The 21219-nt window shown below is 42.8% G+C and overlaps 2 protein-coding genes and 1 long non-coding RNA gene across 3 annotated transcripts in view; 2 read left to right on the forward strand and 1 right to left on the reverse strand.

Moving 5' to 3' along the window:
* Window positions 1–298: 298 nt before the first annotated feature.
* On the forward strand, window positions 299–998 carry LOC120740483 (transcription factor 7-like). The gene is made up of 3 exons (XM_040042877.1): window positions 299–340; window positions 438–500; window positions 710–998. The coding sequence occupies exons 1-3, from the start codon at window positions 309–311 to the stop codon at window positions 876–878; spliced, it is 264 nt and encodes an 87-aa protein (XP_039898811.1). The 5' UTR covers window positions 299–308; the 3' UTR covers window positions 879–998.
* Window positions 999–2073: 1075 nt separating this feature from the next.
* The window catches only part of sptbn5 (spectrin, beta, non-erythrocytic 5), a 52276-nt gene continuing 33130 nt past the window's right edge, over window positions 2074–21219 (reverse strand). The window contains exons 50-79 of the mRNA XM_040041972.1: window positions 20964–21085; window positions 20720–20834; window positions 20133–20246; window positions 19717–19838; window positions 18572–18734; window positions 18309–18497; window positions 17562–17639; window positions 17310–17482; window positions 17121–17211; window positions 16900–17046; window positions 16538–16675; window positions 16189–16356; window positions 14868–14956; window positions 14478–14664; window positions 14118–14186; window positions 13892–14035; window positions 12868–13064; window positions 12567–12771; window positions 10251–10430; window positions 10008–10163; window positions 9694–9911; window positions 9007–9196; window positions 8750–8926; window positions 8218–8325; window positions 7280–8040; window positions 7010–7058; window positions 6865–6933; window positions 6059–6142; window positions 5593–5684; window positions 2074–4557 (exon numbers count right to left, since the gene is read on the reverse strand). Coding sequence (XP_039897906.1) covers window positions 4440–4557; window positions 5593–5684; window positions 6059–6142; window positions 6865–6933; window positions 7010–7058; window positions 7280–8040; window positions 8218–8325; window positions 8750–8926; window positions 9007–9196; window positions 9694–9911; window positions 10008–10163; window positions 10251–10430; window positions 12567–12771; window positions 12868–13064; window positions 13892–14035; window positions 14118–14186; window positions 14478–14664; window positions 14868–14956; window positions 16189–16356; window positions 16538–16675; window positions 16900–17046; window positions 17121–17211; window positions 17310–17482; window positions 17562–17639; window positions 18309–18497; window positions 18572–18734; window positions 19717–19838; window positions 20133–20246; window positions 20720–20834; window positions 20964–21085 — 4713 coding nt within the window. The 3' untranslated portion in view covers window positions 2074–4439. The remainder of the gene's footprint in view (window positions 4558–5592; window positions 5685–6058; window positions 6143–6864; window positions 6934–7009; window positions 7059–7279; window positions 8041–8217; window positions 8326–8749; window positions 8927–9006; window positions 9197–9693; window positions 9912–10007; window positions 10164–10250; window positions 10431–12566; window positions 12772–12867; window positions 13065–13891; window positions 14036–14117; window positions 14187–14477; window positions 14665–14867; window positions 14957–16188; window positions 16357–16537; window positions 16676–16899; window positions 17047–17120; window positions 17212–17309; window positions 17483–17561; window positions 17640–18308; window positions 18498–18571; window positions 18735–19716; window positions 19839–20132; window positions 20247–20719; window positions 20835–20963; window positions 21086–21219) is intronic.
* LOC120739960 lies at window positions 18683–20165 on the forward strand. Its single transcript, XR_005697304.1, has 4 exons — window positions 18683–19241; window positions 19337–19384; window positions 19782–19852; window positions 20050–20165. It is a non-coding gene; the product is annotated as an uncharacterized LOC120739960 (long non-coding RNA).

Raw genomic sequence — 21219 nt, forward strand, 5'->3', positions numbered from 1 at the left:
TATTGATAAAGATGTTTAAAAGTGTTGGACTCATCACTCTGCTCTCAGCTTCCTTGTATTTCACCTTTGTATAAATGTGGTGTGAAGCTTTGCTGAACAGTAAACTTAGTCGCTGCAAGTGAAACATAATTCCAAAGAATAACGTAGGAGAACAAAGTCCAGCTATGTATGAATGTAGTTTTATGCACATCTTCTCCTCCCACTGATCATTTCTTCTACTGGGTGGATAGATCATAGTATTGCAGCTTGTCTCATCATCTGTTGTGTGTTTTGTGTGTTTCAAGCGTAATGTGCTTGGGATTCCACAAATGATCCAGTACCTGCATCCTGCTGGAGAACTGTACGTAAAACACACAAACACACCAGTGAACACAGCTGCTGAACATCTGTATCTTCATAAACTCTGTTATCTCGTATCCGTCTCTGCATCTATGTAGGCACGGTGTTCCAGTCTGGGATTTTGTCCCTCCTGCTCCCCCATCCAACACCTCCACTCCAAAGTAAGTTTCTGTGGTGCTTTGTGTCAGTGATCTGCAGGAATCTGTCTGTCTTTCATCTGCAGATGTTTGTGCGAATTCTTGTAATCAGCTTCCTTTAATGGTGCCTCCTTACATTCAGTTTCACAGCTTTACTCATGTTTTTAAACTACTTTGCTCACAGCTGTACACAATGCTAACATGTGTTCTGACTCTGTGTTTTATTCCTGTAGAAAAAGGAAATGTGAAGCCCAACAGGATGCGGACCGGCTGTACATAAAGAAGCCACCAAACGCCTTCATGCTTTACCTGAAGGAGCAGAGGCCAAAGGTGACGGCAGAACTGAACATAACTGGCAGTGCAGCCGTAAATGCAGCTGTGGCAAAAAGGGTAAGTGTGTAACTCTGCATATATTTACGCATCTGTTAATGCTTTATGCTCATGTTTGTGCATGTGTGCCAGCTGCCCTGTAGTAACAGTGTAGCTGAGTATTTATCTATGATGACAGTGGGTTCTCATGATTGTCTGTCTTCAGTCTGTCATCAGGCTGAAAGCGAGAGATGCCGTCACACCACAGAGCATCCAGACTGGTCCACCAAAGAAAACTACGTATGGTAAATGGCCTGTATTTATATAGCGCTTTACTAGTTAGTCCCTAAGGACCCCAAAGCGCTTTACATATCCAGTCATCCACCCATTCACACACTGGCGATGGCAAGCTACATTGTAGCCACAGCTGCCCTGGGGCGCACTGACGGAGGCGAGGTTGCCGGACACTGGCGCCACCGGGCCCTCTGACCACCACCAGTAGGCAACGGGTGAAGTGTCTTGCCCAAGGACACAACGACCGAGCCTGTCCAAGCCAGGGCTCGAACCGGCAACCTTCCGATTACAAGGCGAACTCCCAACTCTTGAGCCACGATCGCCCCATGTGTCCAAAGTGCTAACATGCAGTTCATACATGTGCCCATCACTGCACTGAATTATGAAACAACCAGTGCACAGAGTTTGGATCAACTGATGAAAATTCTCATATTTTTGTCTTTAGGGCAAAAAGAGGAAGAGAACACAAAGTCGCACCTCGAGCACAGGTGAGAGGAGATTTCTGGGAATTACAACTTTTTTGAAATGGGAAATGTGATGAAAAAAAGATGGAAATCTGTTAACAAAAGAAGACTTACTGTGTTTTTGTTTGTGTTTGTTTGTGCAGCATCTGAACCTAAACAGGAAGATCAACAGGCCAAGAGGCTTTGTGTGACGCCAGCTCAGACACAGCCATCTTCTTCCTATTCAGTTGCGAAGGAGCCTCTTGAGCAGCCACAGAGACAGCCAGCTGTTACCAACCTTCCTGATCAGCAGTCAGCGTGTGTGCAGCTGCAGAACACACAGACAGCAGCTGATGCGCCTGTGTGTCAAGTAAATCCGGTCCTCCCAGCTTCTCATATGGATTTCAATTCAATTTTATTTATATAGCGCCAAATTACAACAAAAGTCACCTCAAGGCGCTTCATAGGTACAGAGAAAAACCCAACAATCATATGACCCCCTATGAGCAAGCACTTTGGCAACAGTGGGAAGGAAAAACTCCCTTTTAACAGGAAGAAACCTCCAGCAGAACCAGGCTCAGGGAGGGGCGGCCATCTGCTGCGACCGGTTGGGGTGCCTCATCTGCATCACTGGTCTCCTCTGCTGCACCCGTTCAGCTCCAGAAAGAGGCCCCTTTTGTCAGTGACACTGATGAAGCACTGCTGTCAGTGGTGGAACAGCTTGACTCCCTCCCAGCAGCCCTCCTCTCCACTCACTGGTCCTTAGTTAAATCAGACCAGCCTTGCTTCTCCTCTATATATTCTGCTCATTATGTGCCTCCCCTGACACATTCTTTAAAAACCAAAAAGAGCCTATTGGTTTCACTGACAGGATGACATGTGGTCAATCCTCCCTGTCACTCCACAGCCTGATACACTCTCCTGTTCTAATACTCCTAAATATAGTCCGAACAGCCCTGCTTCTCTGGAGAATTCCTCTCCATCTAAATTGCTGGCCTCCCCTGTTGCGCCCGCTGAATGCCAGTCAACGCCTCCCTTCTTCAGCAAAACTGTAAAAAATATGATGTCGCTACTTAATGACCTCGAACCTGGGCACTCTGCACAGCCTCTACAGCCCTCCTCTCCTCAAGCAGACTGGTCCTCACCATAATCAGATCAGTCCTGCACCCCCCAAACCACGGCTAACTTCTTACACTGTAATGAATAAAGTCTTAGCTCACTGCTTAATTAGCTTGAGGTTCCATCCTTTTCTGCAGAGCCTCAACAGCTCTGCAGCTCTCATACGAAAAACCCCTTCCTCTACCATTTCAGTCTTTCCTCTGTTTCAGAACTGCTTGCCAGAGATCTCTCCACAGGCGTGTGTTTGTGTGTATGTGTGCACGTGTGTACTGATAGTCCTTGTTTTGGTGCCTGATCAAAAAGTCAGCTCTTGAGTCTGCTTTTGGGTCAACCTCTCATATGAACCCTCTGGGTTTGTCACATATAAACCCTTTTAAATGGAACAGATAAGGCTTCCATTCCCTGGTGGTATGTGGTCTCACACACTGAGGCAAGGAGAGACCTTTGGTACTTTATGCTAGGGAAATGGCCTCCAAAATCCAATGGCAGGTCTTCTGTTTATGTAAAGCTTTATACCTGCCTGTCAGCAAAGCAGACAAACATCCTGAATCTGGTTAATGAAGCAGCACATCACAGGACACAGGGACTTCACAGGGCTGCTGCATTCCATTTGTAAAAGGGCACTGGAAAGAGAAAACACACCTACACTTGCCAGTCATAGGCACACACACACACCCCTTGTAGATTAAGCCCTCACACTTTTGATCATTGCCGCCATAGTTGAAAGCAAACCTTTAACTGAGCTGCCCTCTCAAGAGGCAAGACAGAGAATGAACACTGAATCATAACAACAGAGAGCGAGGCAGCTTTAACAGGGGATGGGAGCATGTCCCCACCTGCATGTTTATGCAAGAAACCACTATTGTAACACCGGTGCTGACCAGGACATGCTGGACCAGAACAGGACAAAAGTGCTCGAGAGGTATAAAAGCAGGTAGCAGCTCCAAATACATGATGTACATCTTGCACTGGGGGCCAACCCCTCTCATCGATGTGCAACCACATAGAGTTCCCCAGCCACTTAGTGGCATACATCACAAGACTGATCCTGAAAGCCTCATTTGTGTCATGTTTTCTTCATGGCTCATGCTTGTTCTCTGTTCACTGGTTTTTTGGGGGTTTTTTTGCTCTCTTATCAACAAGCTTAATTTTAAAGTGTTATCAAAACGAAAATAGAAACAGACAGGCCTTTTATGTTACTCTGATTTTAAACAACCTGTTATTATTATTAAAGTGATTGGACTTTCCAAAGTATGACAACAGATCCAAGAGGAGGTGAAGCACCCTAGCTTGTCCTAGGACCATCTGAGTAGGAATACACTGAACAATTCGTATAAAGGTTTATGTGTAATAACACCAAAAATATGTTGTTATCACCAGCTTTTATTAATATTGAGTGATAGTGATTTTAGGTTATATCACTAGTCTTGTTTCAGTAGATGATGAGGTTACATGTTTGACATTAACACTTATGTTTAATCCCACTTGTTATACTGTAATTTGTATTGCACTTAATCAGTTTTTAAAGGTGCATTATCATAACTACAATTTCCAAACTTACAAATCGGTAGTTTAGAATTTCCACTCAGCTACTTTTTGTAAATGTCTTTCCTTTTAATTCTCTCAGTTCTCATTTGCAACCTTGAGATACACAACTTTTATTTTTATTTATTTATATTTTTTTTGCTTAAGCTCAAACATTTCACATTCTCCAGTTGAACTGAGTAATCACTTATGATCCAAAAGAGAGAGAGCTTTGTCTTAGGTCTATTAAAATTGATCAACCATGAGTGAGCGCTCACCCAGAGTCGTCAGAGTCACTGCTGGCAGATTCTGGACAGTTCTGGAGCTTTTTCATCCAGATGAGCTGGAGCTCCTTGCTTGATGCTGCAAATACATACTGACTGCCATCCAGTCTGAGAGAGAGAAAGCACAACACAAGTACAGAAAAATAAGTCTTCCTAAGAATGTTTTGCATAAGAAAATACAGCATATAATGATGTAAAGAAATGCATAATTGAGACCAAAGTATGACACGGGCAGAATTTATTTGAAAGATCAGTGGTGAGCCACAAATTTTCAAAATTATAATATAGTTTCACAGTGCTAAGAAACAAATACCGTATTTTTCAGACCATAAGGCGCACTGTCAATGATCTGGTCTGTTTTTATACACAAGGCGCAATAAGTGAAACAAAGCAGTCAGATAAGTCAAACTTTACTCATTTCATTCTTCTTGCTTCCTCCACTTCCGTACCATTGATTCATTAACGTTGAATTCTCTCACAGCTGCTCTATTCCCATGTTGTTGCAGTATATTAATGACTAACCTCATAGTGTGGATGGATTATCTCAGTTGTTCTCCTGACTGAAGTTTGAGGTTTCCGTTTACAGCATCCTGCCATGCAACTGCATTTGTCTCTAACCATCAGGAACCCTCACCTTAACTTTTATCGAGTGGAAAAAAGTTAGCGTTCATCCTCCAGCTTCACTGTGTTTATATTATGCTAACATAGCTGTGTCGCTACCGATCATGTAGCACATCATTATATACCAGCTAGTCCAACTTCAGTAACACTACAAAAGTCACTGCTGTTTAGTTTTCTGTCTTCATTTATGTTGGAAGTGATCCTCGAGGCTCCTGATTACGGTAGCCGCAATGCTTTAACAATCAACCATCAACTTCATACATATGGCGCACCAGATTATAAGCTGCACTGTCGATTTTTGAGAAAATTAAAGGATTTTAAGTGCGCCTTTAGTCCAAAAATTATAGTAGCCAATTTTAAGTGTAAATATGAAGTTTCAGAATGTCCTATACATCAGACAGTCATACAGCATAGAGAAGCTGTGATTTCTAACTTTAGCAACAACATTAAAGTCAACTTTCCAATGCTCCAATGTTGTGTTGTGCTTGTGTTTACACTGTCCATGAAGCGTGCAGCTCTTACATTAGTGTGAAAGTGTTCTCCTTGCTTCTGTAGTAGCGATTCTCCCTGCAAACTGCTCCAACTACGTTGATAGGAGGCCACCTAGATGTCCTCTGTGAAAGCACAACAGAGTTAAACAGTGTAACCTCACTGAGATTATTAGTGAACGTGCAGAGGCAGATGGAGAACACTGTGGTTATAATCCTTCCTGTAGAAAAATAAGCTGCAATATTTTCCTTTTCGTAACACACTGAGCATGCATTAGACACGACCTATGCTCAACTGCGAGTAATTATTCTGTGTCTGAAGAACACAGCCTCAGGGGAGCCTAGGTAAATGGGATCGCTGTGTCAAGGACACATGATACCATCAAACATGTCCATCTGCTATGGTGCTAAACGCACTCAGGACAGGACTTAATTGTTTTTACCCAAACTGCTGTCATGTCATGTAGGCAGTGATGCAGTGGCTTTTTAATGTTCTCTACCTGTGCAGCAGCTGCTGTGTCTTTAAACAGACTGAGAGTCTCTCCCTGCAGAACAGCAAAGACCTCCTCCCAGTGCTCCAGACCCTGCAACAAAAGAGGAGCCTCAGCCAATGCTTCAACAGTGGGCACAACAAACAGGCTGCCATAACCCAAAAAGGTTCTCGGGAATAAAAGGAAATAAAAGGAGCACCACTGGTGTCTCTCAAACCACCGGTGCTAATGGAAGGGTAGAGTGGCAAAAAGAAAACTGGCATAAATCATCCAGGTACTCAAAGTAGGTTTCAAAAAGTAATAAAAGACCTTCATTTTACTGGCTAATGGCATTAAAAATACACCAATGTGTATCAGCTTCTGCCGTCTTCAGGGTGTGGATGTACAAGGAAAACAACAGAGCAATTCACTCTGCTTATCTCCTCTCACTTTAAGTGGGCAACACTATAATGTTACATTATTTTCTTTAGCCTTTAGAAACAATCCTGAGTACAGCATCTTCCTCCGTTAAGCAGCTACTCAGTACAGCAACAAAATCACAACTGGATACCTTATAAAGAGCATGATTTCATACTGTGTTAGCAACCACAGTTTTCATCTTATTACAAGATATAAAAATTGGAAAATCCAACTGGGAAGCCGAATAGCTCCTTTTCCATCAGGTTGTCCATCCAGTTTGATAGAGATGTGTAAATAAAATTATAAACGTATCAAACAAAGAAGCATGTTGAGTTCATGCCCAATATGAAATTTCGTTTTTAGATATCTTTATAAAGATCATATCATCAGTTACAGATGTGTAACATGTCTCTCACCTTGTTTCCTCCTTGTTTCAGCTTAATCGCCAACACACCCTCCATTCTGATTGGCTCCCCAGGTGTGACCTGGCAGTAAGTATGACAGGTGTGAGAACATGTGGTTGATGATGATTATTAATTTAATGAATAAGACAGTTTATACCTCAGGTTCGGGTTGCCCCTCTGCTAGATCTAAAGACTTTTGTTGAGGTCTAGGAGAGGGGGGAATAAGGTCAACCATGAGTTAACTTACTTTTTAATGTTTTTTGTATAATTATGTTTGTGCAATTTCTTTAGCGCAGCATACTGATCCCATGGATGATTAATATATATTTTCTTGCTATGAGCTGAAACCACTGCAGTAACATTTTTTTTTTTAAGTTGAGGAATCAGCCAGTCGATGTCAAAGCAGCAGGAAACGGGGCATGCTCACGTCTTATCCTCCTTTGTGATTGGTGCAGCCGTCGGGGCGTTGGGTGGTGTAATATGATCAGCAGCAGGTGGAGCAGGAGAGCCAGGCACATCAGGCTGCCTAGATGTTGGTGATTTAGGGCGAATACATCTTTCTTTCACAGGTGGAGGTGGTGGCGGTTCAGTGGGGGCAACAAGTCGTCTGATTGCTGAAGGTGAGTTTGGTGGAGTGGTGGGTTTCTCTGGATGGTTCGGAGAATCAGAGCGGCAGCCAAACGCCTGCTCTGAAAAGGAAATTCTGGGCTTTGGAGCCACAGGTGGTTTGGACCTAGGCCGAGTCTCTTTTAGTGAATGGGACTGAGGAGGCGGTTGTGAAGAGGAATCCGCTGATTCTCCAAGAGGAGTGTTAGAATTTAGGTGTGAATTTTTGATTTGCCTTCTCCCGGCGTTAACTGTCGGGCTGGGACTGGACTCATCGGACTCATCAGAACTGTCAGCCGATTCTGCTTTTTTAATAATCTTTGAATCTGATCCAGGTCCTAGTGGTGGGCTGAGAAGAGGGCTAGGAGAACTAGAGACAGCTTCTGCTTTCTTCTCCAGCACGGATGGTCTGATTGTTCTGTCTGTCTGCCTGCCACTGCTGGCCCCATGAACGTCTCTAGAGGAGATCCGTGGGGTCTTTAGTTCTGATGGTTTACTTCTCAGGGAGGAAACTCTAGCTGGAGGCTGTCTGTACTGGAGGTCCTTCTCCTCATTTCCATGAAGACCCAGTCTGTTTTCCCTCTGCAATAAAAAAGAAAGTGTTTTTAACAGGGTTCATGCACTACAAAAATCTAAATCAATGGTTTTAAGACATTTTTAAGATCTCAGTACCTAATAAAGACAGAGAAAACCAGTGTTTGGAGAAAAAGCCTTTGATTTAGTCTATGAACCTCTATTCTTTCCTGTTGTTAATGTTACCTGTGTTTTCTTTTTCTGAAGTGCAATGAAACGGTCACTCTGGGCCTGGATCATGGCCTCCAAGTCCTCCTGCCTCTTAAGGAGCTCCATAACGTCAGACACAGAATCCTGGAGGAACCACAGAAGATGTTCTGGTTAAGAGACGTTTTAATGCCACAAGTTCTGAGTGACGTCTTGGGGACTCCATCCTCTGAAATCTTCCTTCAAAAATAATTTCAGTTTATTTCAAACAGGTGTATTGAGTCTATTATTATAACAGGTATAACATGGCCTTCCTTCAGGGGTAAAATAAAAACACATCCATATTGAACGATGGACAACAAGGAGCAAATCATTTTATGTTAAATATCTTTTTTCCTCCTACCTCTGCATTTATCTGCATTACTAACACACTACAGGCAAAAATATACCCTGATACAGGGCAACAGTTTCCATGAATCGCTACAAAAGTGTTGAAAAGTGAAAAGTGTGCTTGACCCATAGTGACATCTGTCCATTTCACTTTTCTGTCCAATTCTCAGCATTCGCATACCCCGTATTCCTCAGCCATCAGAGTGCTTTCATAGGAGCTCAGCCAGCGCTCAGCCTGCTCCAGCTCTCTCTGCAGAAGGACAATCTCCAGATCCTCCTGATACAGCAGCCTGGTTTCCTCCCAAACCTTCTCCACCCGCATCTCCAGCTCCTCTAGCTCACAGATACGCTGCTCCACCTGAGGGGAGGAATATACAGTGGGATATCAGCCATTCGGAGTCATTTCTATTGTTGTTGATGTTTGATGTGCCAAACTACCTTCTCAGACATGAAGTTTCCGTCCTCAATCAGACGACTTCCTTTCTGTTTGACGGCCTGTGATTTGATTAGTTGTCTGTCAATCTGGACGCGATACTCATCATGCTTTTTAATGAGCTGTTCCAGGTCGCTTCCCTCACCACTCTGAGGCTCCCCTCTCACCAGAGACAGCATCTCCTTCAGCCACGCCCTGGAACACAAGACAATGTGCAATCTTTAAAATACTGCTTCTTTGAAAGAGAAAGCTGGTAATCTGCTGGTAGGAACAAAGAGGTTGTTATTTTCATTTGTGCTTATATCTGGCAGAGTAGCTTTCTGGCACCTGCACACTCTTCTGTGCACATACATGGAAAGTGGAGTTGGGCACATGACCCCAAAACAGAGCGGGTGACAACAACTGACAACTGATATGAAACTGATGTCGTCAAACATCACATGAAAGGAAGACCTGGGGTGTAAAGCCGCTTGCAGATAAAAATTCTAAAGCAGTTTAATCCAATGTCAATGAGATTTACCAACTGGACTCCACAGTGTAGTGATTTACACATTTGGCTAACACATGAAAGGTTCCTGGTTTGAGACCAGGCTGAAACACAAATACTTTGGGGGTTTGTATAGAAAAATAAAGCTAAACTTAATACTATTTGTAGTGTGTGAATAATTTTTTTTTCCATTGACAGAACCTACATGAGTTCAGTCCACTGGGAAAGGTATTTCTGCACATCTTCTGCCTGGCCCAGTCTGGCCCGTCGTAGGGAGGCCTTGTCCTGGATACTGGTCCAGCAGGCCTCTAGGTCATCCAGCCGCTGAGTCACAGAGGACCTGGCCTGAGGCTGGGATTTGCTCAGTGTGCGACCTACTTCTCTACTCCTGGTTACTTCCTCAGAGATTCGAACCAGGTCCCTCTGATGGAAAAGACAGACAACGAGGCAGGAACATTCATTCAGCTGTCATGCATCCACCACTTAGCTTTGATGCAGTGTTTGGTGGACATTTCCTACCTCCAATGCTTCATGTTGACTCATCAGAGTCTGGATGGAATGCAGGTCGTGGCCCAGGTCCTCTGAGTCCAGTACTGCTTCCTTCTCAGCCATCCAGCCCTTCAGTTCTTCCACATCGTGGTTAAACTGATGAATCTCCCTTGCTGCCTGCAGATTCTGAAGGACACAGGACAGACCATCATTCTCACAACCTCTAATCCAGATCAACTCATCCAAAGGTAGCTTGATCTATCAGATCTATACCTGTTCTCTGGTCCTTATGCTACTGTTGAGCTCATCCCACAGCCTGCTGAGTGCATCATCCCTCCTGCGAGCCTGATCGTCTTGTTGCAGCCCTCGGCCAAGCTGCTGTACTGAGGTCAGTCGGCTGCGACCCAAACCGGAAACTTCTGAAACCAGAACCTCCAGCTTCTTCTGAAGGACCTATAGATGGAGAGAAGGGACAAAAAGCTAAGAAATGAATAAAGAGGGAGATATTAGCAGTTTGAGACCTAAGAGTTTCAGAAGATATACACCCTGGTAGAACATTGGTTTAATATTTACTACAAACTGACCATTTTCTCTATTTGTGTGCCAGTAAAGTCTCTTCCTTTTTAAGATTTTTTCAAGCCAAAAACTGATATGCTACAATAAATAAATATGAAACTAAACCCAAACAAATGCAATCAATATAACTTGGAGCCTCTGTTTTCATAAGTTTGAACAAACTTCCTGCTACCCTGGATTGGATAATAATAATAATAATGGATTGCATTTATATAGTGCTTTTCTAGGCACCCAAGGCGCTTTACAATTCCACTATTCATTCATTCTCACATTCACACACTGGTGCAGGCAAACCACGGTCGCCCAAGATAAGAAGATGGACAGATTTTTTAAAGTCCCGTCACTGATTCTACAGTTAGAAAAACTAGTTCAATAGGTGCTGTTATAGCTCATCTGGGTTTGAATCTACCACAGACCTTTCTCTGTGTCACATTATCCCTCTCCCAAATCACTCCCTGCTTACCTGTCTACTCTCTATACTCCTTAAAGCCCAAAAATACGTAAAAAAAGAAATCACGAAAAAAGAAAACAAAAATTCAAATACAAAAAAATCCAATAATGGTTTTCCCATTAGTGGCTTTCCCCCCCAAAAAAGCCCTCCATAAAACTAATATTTATCACTGATTGAAGAAAACAGGAACAACCCCAGGTTTCTGGACTGTAGCCAGAGTTACAGAGAGTTCTGTTGAGCCGAGTACTCATTTAACGTTAACTAGCAATGAATTTCTACACAAATAAAAATTGGAGACATCATACAGATGCCCCACAATCCAACTCTTGGCATTTCAGCCACCTCCATTTTACTCAGCAGAGTATCAGGGCTTTAACACCTTGTGCCCCTCGGGGACCTTGGGGACATATTTGGAAAAAACAGCTGTAGTCAGAGAAATCAGATGAGCTGTTTATTTCCTGACAACCTGAGCGTTACTGGAGCTTAGCTTCAGCTGGGCGCAGTCCAGGAGAGGGCTGCATGTTCATCCAGAATCACCTGATGTTTTGCTGGAATTGCCTGGGTAAGAGAGGTCAACTAAGGCAGATCAAGTCTTGTTCGGTGGGCTCACAAAACTCTTTCCAAACACAGGTTTTTGGTTCAGCTCCTGACAGAGCCATAATCCGCTTGGCCTGTCAATATCTATCAGCCACAGTCCCACAAGCTAATAAAGCTGAATAGGTCCACTGTCAGACACGGCTTATGCACCCTCACTACACATCTGGGGGGCCAGGTCTGTCCATTCCAGTGTCCTCAGTGGTCACTAGATGGTGAGCAACTAACAGCTCTGCTCCTGTCTCTGGACCGTTTCCCCGACCTGAAGGTGCAGAAAAGCAATGCTTTTGTGCACTGGTGAACCAACATACAGGCAGCAAGCCAGAGTGATAAAAGTATACCCACCCCTGCCCACTACCTCTCACTAAGGGAAACTAGAGTCCAGGCCTATTCCTGGACACTGGTTCCTAAACCCAAGCTGTGAATTGAGGCAAGCCTGACTATATCTATGGCACACTAGCACAGGCTAGTTATTTATTTAACACCAGTTCACAACGACAGTCACCAACAACAGTCATTTTAAGTTGATCCCCTAAGAGCATCACTTGGCAAGAGTGGGAATGACAAACTCCTTTTTCACAGGAAGAGACTTCCAGCAGAAAAAGGCCAACAAGCTGCCATGACTGGTTAGTAGGTGAAGGGAAAGAGAAAAGCTAATGACATGCAGTAGTGGTGTATAAACACATGAGGAGTGAAAATAAATGAGTACAGAACAAATTCTCAGTGTATGATGGGAAGTCACCCGGCAGACTGAGCTTATAACAGGATAACTAAGGGCTGGTTTAGGATCAACTGATCCAGCCCTGACTATAAGCATCATCAAAAAGAAAGTTGGAAATCTAATCTTACAACCCAAACTGGGAGCTAGTTTCACAGGAGCAGCAATTGATAGCTGATGGCTCAACCATTCTACTTTTTAAAAACTATGAAGCACAAGAAACCCATGATTATTTTTCTACGTGACTCACTTCCACATTCTCCAGATCTTGTCCACAGTCGGTGGACTCTACCATCGTTCTCTTGGAGGTCAGCCATGTTTGGAGTTCTTTAGCCTCTCTCTCATACACATAGAGACGGAGCTGATCTTCCAGAGCGGCACGACGGGATGCAGAAAGTCTGAGGAGCATCTCAAAACATTCAACGACAGCTGGGAGAGACTCACTGACCAGATGGCTGAAAAACAGAAACATTCTTTTCTTTTTAGTTTCAAAATGTAAAAAAAAAACCAAGCAGAATGATGATACTGCATCGTACTACACACCGCTTTACCTCTTGGGGTGTCTAAGGTGTTGCAACGATGCACCGTTCTCCTGCAGCTTCTCCACTGTCCTCCTCTGGTTGTCCAGTTCTACAGCCACAGAGTCCAATTTCCTCAGCATAGCTTCCGTCACCTCCTCACTCCTCCCGCAGTCTCGAGACTCTAAACCCACCTGCTGCTCCTCTAACCACAGTTGGAGCTCTGAAACCTTCAAACACACAAAAATAGGCACATAACAAGTAAAGTTTTTTTTTTTCTTTTACAGTTTTTTTTGTTGTGATTATATAAATAACATAAAATAATGTCTTAAACCAGTCCAACTGTCCAAAAAAGGCTTGTTAGATTAGTTGTTGATTCTAAATTGACCGTGAGAGTACATGGTGTTCTGTCTCTTCCTGTGATAGACTAGTGACCTGCTCAGAGGGTAATTTGTACATTTGTATGATTTAATCTTTTATATACAGTCAGCTACAGTGGTGCTAGTAATGAGCGGTTATACATCGGACTGGGTATTGTCACAGATTTCTAAAATGGATTTGATTTTCATCCACAAGGTTCTGATTCAATTCAATTTTGACTCAGACAGTCGGAAATATATTATTAAATGTATTTCTGGCAAAATACATTTCTATTTAAATATCAATTCAGGATTTAACCGGTCACAGCTGATGACCGCGACCCCTCCCTGAGCCTAGGTCTGCCGGAGGTTTCTTCCTGTTAGAAGGGAGTTATGTTTGCTCATAGGGGGTCATATGATTGTTGGGTTTTTGTTTGTATGTAAAATTATAGGGTCTACCTTGCAATATAAAGCGCCTTGAGGTGAAGGCGCCACTTTTATTTTTTGAACAAGAGCAGCATAGCATGTTGATGGAGTCACAGTTGGTAACATTGCGGCATGATCTGAGGATGTGAGTGATTACAGTCTGCGGTTTATGATACTTGAAACAAAACTTATTTTTCAGATATTTTTATAATATATCTAAAAAGGGGGACCTTTATACGTTAAATCTCAGTTTTATGTCATGCGTCTGTTACCTCTGTGAGGAAGGCATGTATGCTGACTGCCTCCTGCAGTAGTTTCACTTTCTTCTCACCCTCTACCGTCAGCTTCTCATGCAGACTCTTTAAGTCCTCCAGACGCTCCCGGATATCGTGAGATGCAAAGTGTCGGCCCCTGACCTGAGAGAAGAACACATAAGGTTCCCGGATCATTTCTTAAACATTCCAGCTATAACGATGCCAAAATCAAAGAGATCCTTACCAGACTATGCCCCGCCTCCTGAACTGCTTGGACCAATGGCATGCGTCCAGAGATCTCCTGCATCAAGGTCTTTAAAAAATGATTTGCAAATTATTTATTTCAATAAACACAACAAAAGTAACCCAAAACCTGGAACAATTAGAACCATAGATGCTATTTAATAACCTATGACCAGACCACTAAACAATTAATCAAAGATGTCCTTAACTATAAAAACAATTGCAATTTGGAGCTACAAATAAAGTCCAGGAGGTTATAAATGTCCTATTAAAATTATGATGTCTGTAATAATGTGAATATTAATTAATTTAGATATGTTTTCTTCCTTCCTCACTGTCAGTAAACTCTGCAAGTGGTCACCTGGTGCTTGTGGAGCAGCTGCTGGCTACTGCTGAGGGAGCTGCCCAGGTCTTTGGCAGTGATGGAGGGCAGTCTGTCATTCAGCCAGGCCGTTTCCTCCTCCACATTTCTGTAGAACTGGAACAGGACTTGCCAGGCCTCCAAGTTCTCCTTACGTCTCTGCAGGGGCTGCGCCAGACTGTTGTACCTGTCAGAGTAAAGACCAACACCAGTGAAATACATTTCAAACATTTTTTTCTCATTTAGTGATATTTTAATTTTTATAATAGTTGTTATACCCTTGGAAGAGCATCAACCTCTTCCAAGGTTATAAAGAGACATGAGGAAGTCGGCTACATTATGTATACAACCAGATTTCTTCACAGTGCAAATGATCTACTGTTTACAAACCTGTTGATGGTGTGTGCCACTCTGGTCTGAATCTCCTCAGCCAGGAAGTTACCCTGAGAGTGGAAGCTCTTTGCTGTGTCCACCAGACCCTGATATATAAAATATATACATTTACATATACTTCATATATGCAGTGGATTTACAAAGCAAGCCGACATTTGTCACACTTTAGTGAATCTACAATGCTCTTTTTCCATGACGGCGGCAGGCAACTCTAGTGTGGCATGCCAGTTTGGAAACCACAGAAGTATAAGTAAGGTTATTTTTCCCTTTAGACTTTAAACTGAGTTAAACATATAGTCATTAACATGAATAATGTGTCTCCACTAACATTTAGCTGATGTTAACAATATGGTGGGTTTTTTAAAGTAAATTTCACAATAATGTTTGTTGTGAAGTAGGATGGGCAATTGTCATGAGTGTGCTGTGTGGCAGGCAGGAGCTGAACCCAAATGCAGGACTAAAACACAAAGGTGATGAACTAAAAGAGGCAGCTTTATTTTGCTGTAATCACTGAGACACGGGATATATGTAAACATAACTTAAAACTGGAAACACAGAACTATGAAGCTAGAAAACTAGGAACAGAGAAACTAGGAATCGGAGCTGACTAGAACCACTAGGAGAAACGAGGACCATGGGAGAGACACGCAGCAATGTGGAATGACGCGACAACAGGCAGAGGACAACAGGGGACTAAATACACAAGGGATGGGAAACATAGCTGGAAGCTAACTGGCATAATGGGACAGGGAGGAAGCAAAAATGAATATACTAGACACAGGACACAGGAAACCCACAGACAGAAACTCAAGACGCAGCAATTGGGGAGACAGGAATAAACACAGAGACAAGACTGACTGACAGGAGAACATTAGACTCAGAGGCAGGGAAAACTATGATCACTAAGAACCTTTTCGTCTGTTTTTCTTTTAAATGCCTTGGGATTTCTTTGTGAAGCACTTTGTGATCTTTGTCTTGAAAGGTGGTATATAAATAAAATTTTACTTGCTTACTTACTAAGAGCTAGAAACTAAACAGAAACTAAATGATCGAATGAGAACTCAGAATTACAAGAAAACCGAACATGAAACAATCAGAGAATCTAGCCTAACTTAGAATATCATTTTAACCCGATTCACACAATCCATAACATAAACCCTGGGACAAAGACCCAGGACCATGATGGCTATAATATCATTATAGAAGTAATCTAGTATGTAGCTTAGATATAATTACTAATGAAAAAAAATCAAACTAAAAACTCAAAATTATGGGGATTTAAAACAACTAAACATTATGTCCACCCTCGCGCTTGCACCTGGATTCGGTCTTGGTGTCCATCCATCTCCTCTTCCACCCCCTGCAGTTCCTTCAGCAGTCTGTTCACAGAGGGTAGGTCACTGCCACAGTCCTCATTGGCCAGCTCCCTCTCCACTGACGCCACGAACTGCTCCATGTCATCCAATGAACGCTGGAACTGCAATGCCTAAACACACAAAGGGCATTCAGAGAACTTTATGTGCCTCCCTACAATTCCAGGGCAATGAGCATGAAAGAAATCTTTAATGTTTTCTATGAAGATTTAGTTAAGGATTAAAGTTGAGTAGGTTTAAGTTGAAATTAAGTTATAGTTTTAAGTGCAACATTAAACATGACTGTGCAAGTACCTGGTAGGCCTCCTGCAGTCTAGTTTTCTTCTCCTTGCAGTTGTGGATCAGAGTATCCCAGCTGTCAGTCAGCTCTCGGAGTCGAGGTCGAACCTTTCCTTCAGCAGACAGAGACTCAGACAGCAGCTTCTCTCCTTCCTGGAAAGCACCCAATAGGCAACATTTTATATTCCCAATGGTGTAAACAAACAATAAAGTCTGAAATGTTAACAAAATCTAAGAGAAGGTCTAAATAGGACAAAAATTCTGATGGGATAATCTTTTTGACACTTCTCAGGAATAAACCGTTAACTGTCCAGCCCAAGACATCTTGCAGCTAGAGCTGTAATCAGGGAAATACACAGACACTTAAGAAAATCCACCTTAGTGAGGGTTTCCACCCTGTAGCGGTTGCCGAGGATCTCTGCTTCAAAGCTCTGATGTTTTAACAGCTTTGCCTGAAGGTTGTTTGGTTCCCTCCAGTTTTCATCCAGTGCTATGGCGTTACGCTCATTCAGCCACACACATACCTGGAAAACACAAATTTGCTATAGACCCCTGAAGAACAATACAAATTAGGCTTCAGCAGAGTTCAGAAAGTTACCTGGTAGCTGCTGGACAAGAACTGCTGCAGCTGGAGGGATTGATCCAGAGCTTTGTAACGAGATCTGCTCTGCCGCTGCAACTGACTCCGCCTGCGCAAACACAGCAGGTGAGCAAGCAGGAGTCAAAACATTATTTCCAGCTACTTGCTTTAATTGGAAAGTGTGTGGCTGAGATGTCTGATGACTACCTGGTGGTCAGTGCTTTGCTCTTTGCTCTGATGTTGTTGGCATCATAGTGCTTTTGTTGGATCATCTCCTGGGCCAGCTTCTCTACCTGGTCCAGCTGGTCTCCCTGAGCCTCCAGGGCTTCCTCAAACTGAATCTGCTTCCTCTGCAGTGTTTCTACCTCTGTCACTGAGCTCTGCAAAAAGAATAGGTTGCTTTCACAGCATAAGAGTACTTTCCTATATGTGTATGATTCTGAAGCAAATCATCCATACCCCGAGGTCCTGATTGGACAGGAAGGCTTCACTGTTGTTGAGCCAGCTCTCACATTGTTCTACAGAGGTCAGGAAGATCTGAAGGATACAGAGAAGAGCTCAGCATAAGCTAATCTGACTGCTAAAGCTGTGTCTCATAGTTGTCTTATGTCTAACTACAAGAAGGCACAAAATCCACCTTGCTAAGGTAGCTGAAACTTTTCAGTTATGTAAAGTAGCTCAATCATATGTGTCAATTGTGGTAAATGGACTGATTCTTATATAGCACTTTTCTACTCTCCCAGAGTACTCAAAGCACTCTATACAACATGCCACATTCACCCAATCACACAAGCACTGTCTTCTAAAGTTCTTAGTGCTTCCTAACTACCATTCATAGCAAATGTAGCATCGGGGAGAGCAATCTGGGGTTAGTATCTTGCCCAAGGATACTTGGCATGCAGACTGAAGGAGGATCAGTAGATGACCTGCCCTACCGCCTGAGCTGCAGTCACAGAACAGCCATACCACCCTGAGAACGCCCGATCTTGTCTGATCTCGTCAATTATATTAAGGATTATTCAGTGTAATGCTAAGAGGACCAGGTTAACTTACAATACATGAAATATATTTATTTTAATTAAATCTGAGATTTGTTCAGCAAATTAATTTTGCAAATATACTTATAAATATGAATGAGACTATATTAATTCATTATTCACATCAAAAAGTCATATTAAATTATTTTGGGGGCCACTGCTGTGTCACCTGTAGTGTACGGGCCTGCTCCAAGGTTATGTTACGGTTCAACCAGGCTCGGTCCAGTCCAGCTTTAGCTTCCTCTAGCTGGTTCAAAGCCTTTTGGATCTCTGACTTAGAGCTGTGACCAGACCGGATGAGACCCAGACCAAAGTCCCCGACAGAGTCGATGCGTTCAGCACGAGCGTCAATCTCCGTCTAAAAACAGCAAAGTTTAAAATTGGTATTTACTTCATTAAGGTAGTAAAGTTTAAGTAAGCCACAGTGCTCACCCTCCAGTCCTGATGCTCCACAATGAGCCGGTCAGCCTCTGTTCTGGTCTTGGGAAGTCCCTTTTCTGCCATCTCACTGCTTTGTTTGAGACTCCACTCCAGCAGGAGGCGCTGGTTAGCCTTGAAAAGCTGCAACTGGTGAGCCTCCTGCAGCTTTTCTTTTCTGAAAAAGACCATTTCTTCTTGAGTTTTTCCTGAGGGAGTTCTTCTGATCACTATCCGCATTTTTGATTTTTACTAATGTAAAACACTGTTGGGACTCTAAAAGTCCAGTGGTTAACATGTTGCATGCTTGGTGAGAGGAGAAAAAAAGCCTTTAGCAGGTCTGTGGGCTTGTAGAAAGTTTGAGGGATACCTCGATGGCCTAGCTAGTTTAGACAGACCGAGCTTCAGCTAGTCCAGTACCTCTCATTACATACCACAGCTGGAACAGTGTGCAACTACAGTCCCAACATGTTCCCATGATTTTAGACATGAGAATCCAGTATAGGAGTATGCTAAAGTGAAAACGCTTATCACAACCTGTCACCTAGCCCTCTGGCTAACACTCAGTGCGATGTGGCATGCTGTGTGGCTAGTGTTGGACGGGATTCCTGCACCCACCAGCAAAATGGATGAAACGATAAAACAACAGCTGCCTACACAGAGCTGCACCGAAAGACGAGCACAGGTAAAGACCATGCTCTACCTGTGTGCTATGAATTGAAAAGTCAACCAAAAGAACCTCTCATATCTAAACTAACTAAACTAAACTCAATATCCAAGCTGCTCCCAGAACAACCCTGGAAAAAGTTGCTATGGATCAATGTGAGGGTAAGCACCAACACAACCTGATAATCACAGATTGCTACTCCATGATTTTGGAAATACCACACTTTCCATCAACAAAAATCACACAGATAATTCAAAAGCTGCTCGGTAGCCTAGATAAAGTGGTGAGTGACAATCCTGCGAGGAATTCAAGGAATTTGCCAGACTGCTTGATTTTAGACAAGGTATAGAGATGGCAAAGAAAACATTGGCAAACTTCATTGGTGCCTACATAGTTATTTCACTGTTAATTGCTAGATGCTCTGACTTTTGAAAACTTTCAGCAATTAAAATAATTGAAATCACTGTTGCTTCTAATAGTAGATTAAAGTTACCTGTGTTTGAGTTCCTTGTCCAAAGTTTTCAGAGTCTTCTGGACTTCTTTCTGTTTGGTCTTCAGCTTGTCGCTCATCACTGACTGAGCACTCACATCACCCAACAAGCCTTCTTCCAGAGACTGATGAGACAGAAGTAAGTCAGTCATTTTAGTCATAGAGGTGGTAATTTGGCAAATGAGCTGGACTTATAAAACTGCATTTAGTTTTTTGATGAAAGTGTGTTTTAACAAGATTAGATTCATCTGATTTTTGTTTCCATCTGTCAAGGTTGGCTTTTTTGTCTTGTTTTTAATCTATTTAACATCTACTTGTGACCATCTTTATGAACAGGTACCAAGCTTACATGCAAGCTTTCCAGTTACAATTCCTGAAGTCAAGAATCAACGTGTCAGTTGCAGCCTTGGGTGCCTCACCTTTGCTCTATCTTGGATAACTCCAGCCTCTCTCTCTATTTCCTCGTGGCGTCTAATCAGGTTTTCTACACTGTCCACATCGCAGCCACAATCCTGATCCTGCAGCAGCAGCATCTAAAGAGAGCGAGGAGGAACCTTTTCAAAATACCAACCAAGTTCCAAAAAAGTTGCAATGCTGGGTCAAATGTAAATAAAACAGAATGCAATGACTGGCAAATCTCATTAGCCCATATTTTATTCACAATAAAAAATAGAAAAGATGTTAAGATTCTGACTGGGAGTGACGAAGGATGGACAGGATTAAAGGTGAGTACATCAGCTCAGGTCCAGCATTTCAACACAGTTAGAACATTGCAATGTTTACCACTGTGCAGCATCCTGACTTCTTTTAACTACAGTCCATCTGGCAGCTGAGGAGACCATTTGCTGGAGTTTTAGATGAATGTTGTTTTCATGTTCCTTTGTGAATACTGTATGAGTTTGAGATTTTCAAATCACTGCATTCTGTTTTCGCTGACATTTTTCACAGTGTAATAATTTTGTGTTTTAGAATTGCAGCATCAAGGTTAAAAAAACAGTTGCCTGACCTTTTCATTAGCTCTGTCTCTGACCTCCTCCAGTTCTCTGATGAGACTGTGGACCACCAGAGCTTCTTCGAGCTGGTTCTTGTAATTATTCAGATCAACGTGAAATTTGCTCCACCTGGAGGAGAAGAACCACTTTGATGCATTATTTAGAAAGCCACAGAAAGTAGTTTGTGCGCTGGTCAACACTGTTGCCTCACAGCAAGAAAGTTCTGGGTTGAAAGTGGAAGATCTTCAGACACGTTACCTTTCATTGAGCTGCTGCCTCCTCTTTGTCACAGTCACCAGTTCCTCAGCACTCTGTCTTTTTTCTAGTTTGGCTGCCAGTTTGTTGATGGCTTTGATATGAGCATCATCCACTGTCACGTCCTGCAGATTACAGATTTGGCTGTCACTTTTCAGACATATTAAAACAGTGTGGCTTGTGGTCAGTTTGAGCTATTCCTTCTATAATATCAGTAATGTTAGTCATGTTAAGCTCTTCGTATCCTGTTTGAGGAGAA

Source organism: Simochromis diagramma, unplaced genomic scaffold, assembly GCF_900408965.1.
Source record: "Simochromis diagramma unplaced genomic scaffold, fSimDia1.1 OVJJ01000304.1, whole genome shotgun sequence".
In the NCBI taxonomy this organism is placed as follows: domain Eukaryota; kingdom Metazoa; phylum Chordata; class Actinopteri; order Cichliformes; family Cichlidae; genus Simochromis; species Simochromis diagramma.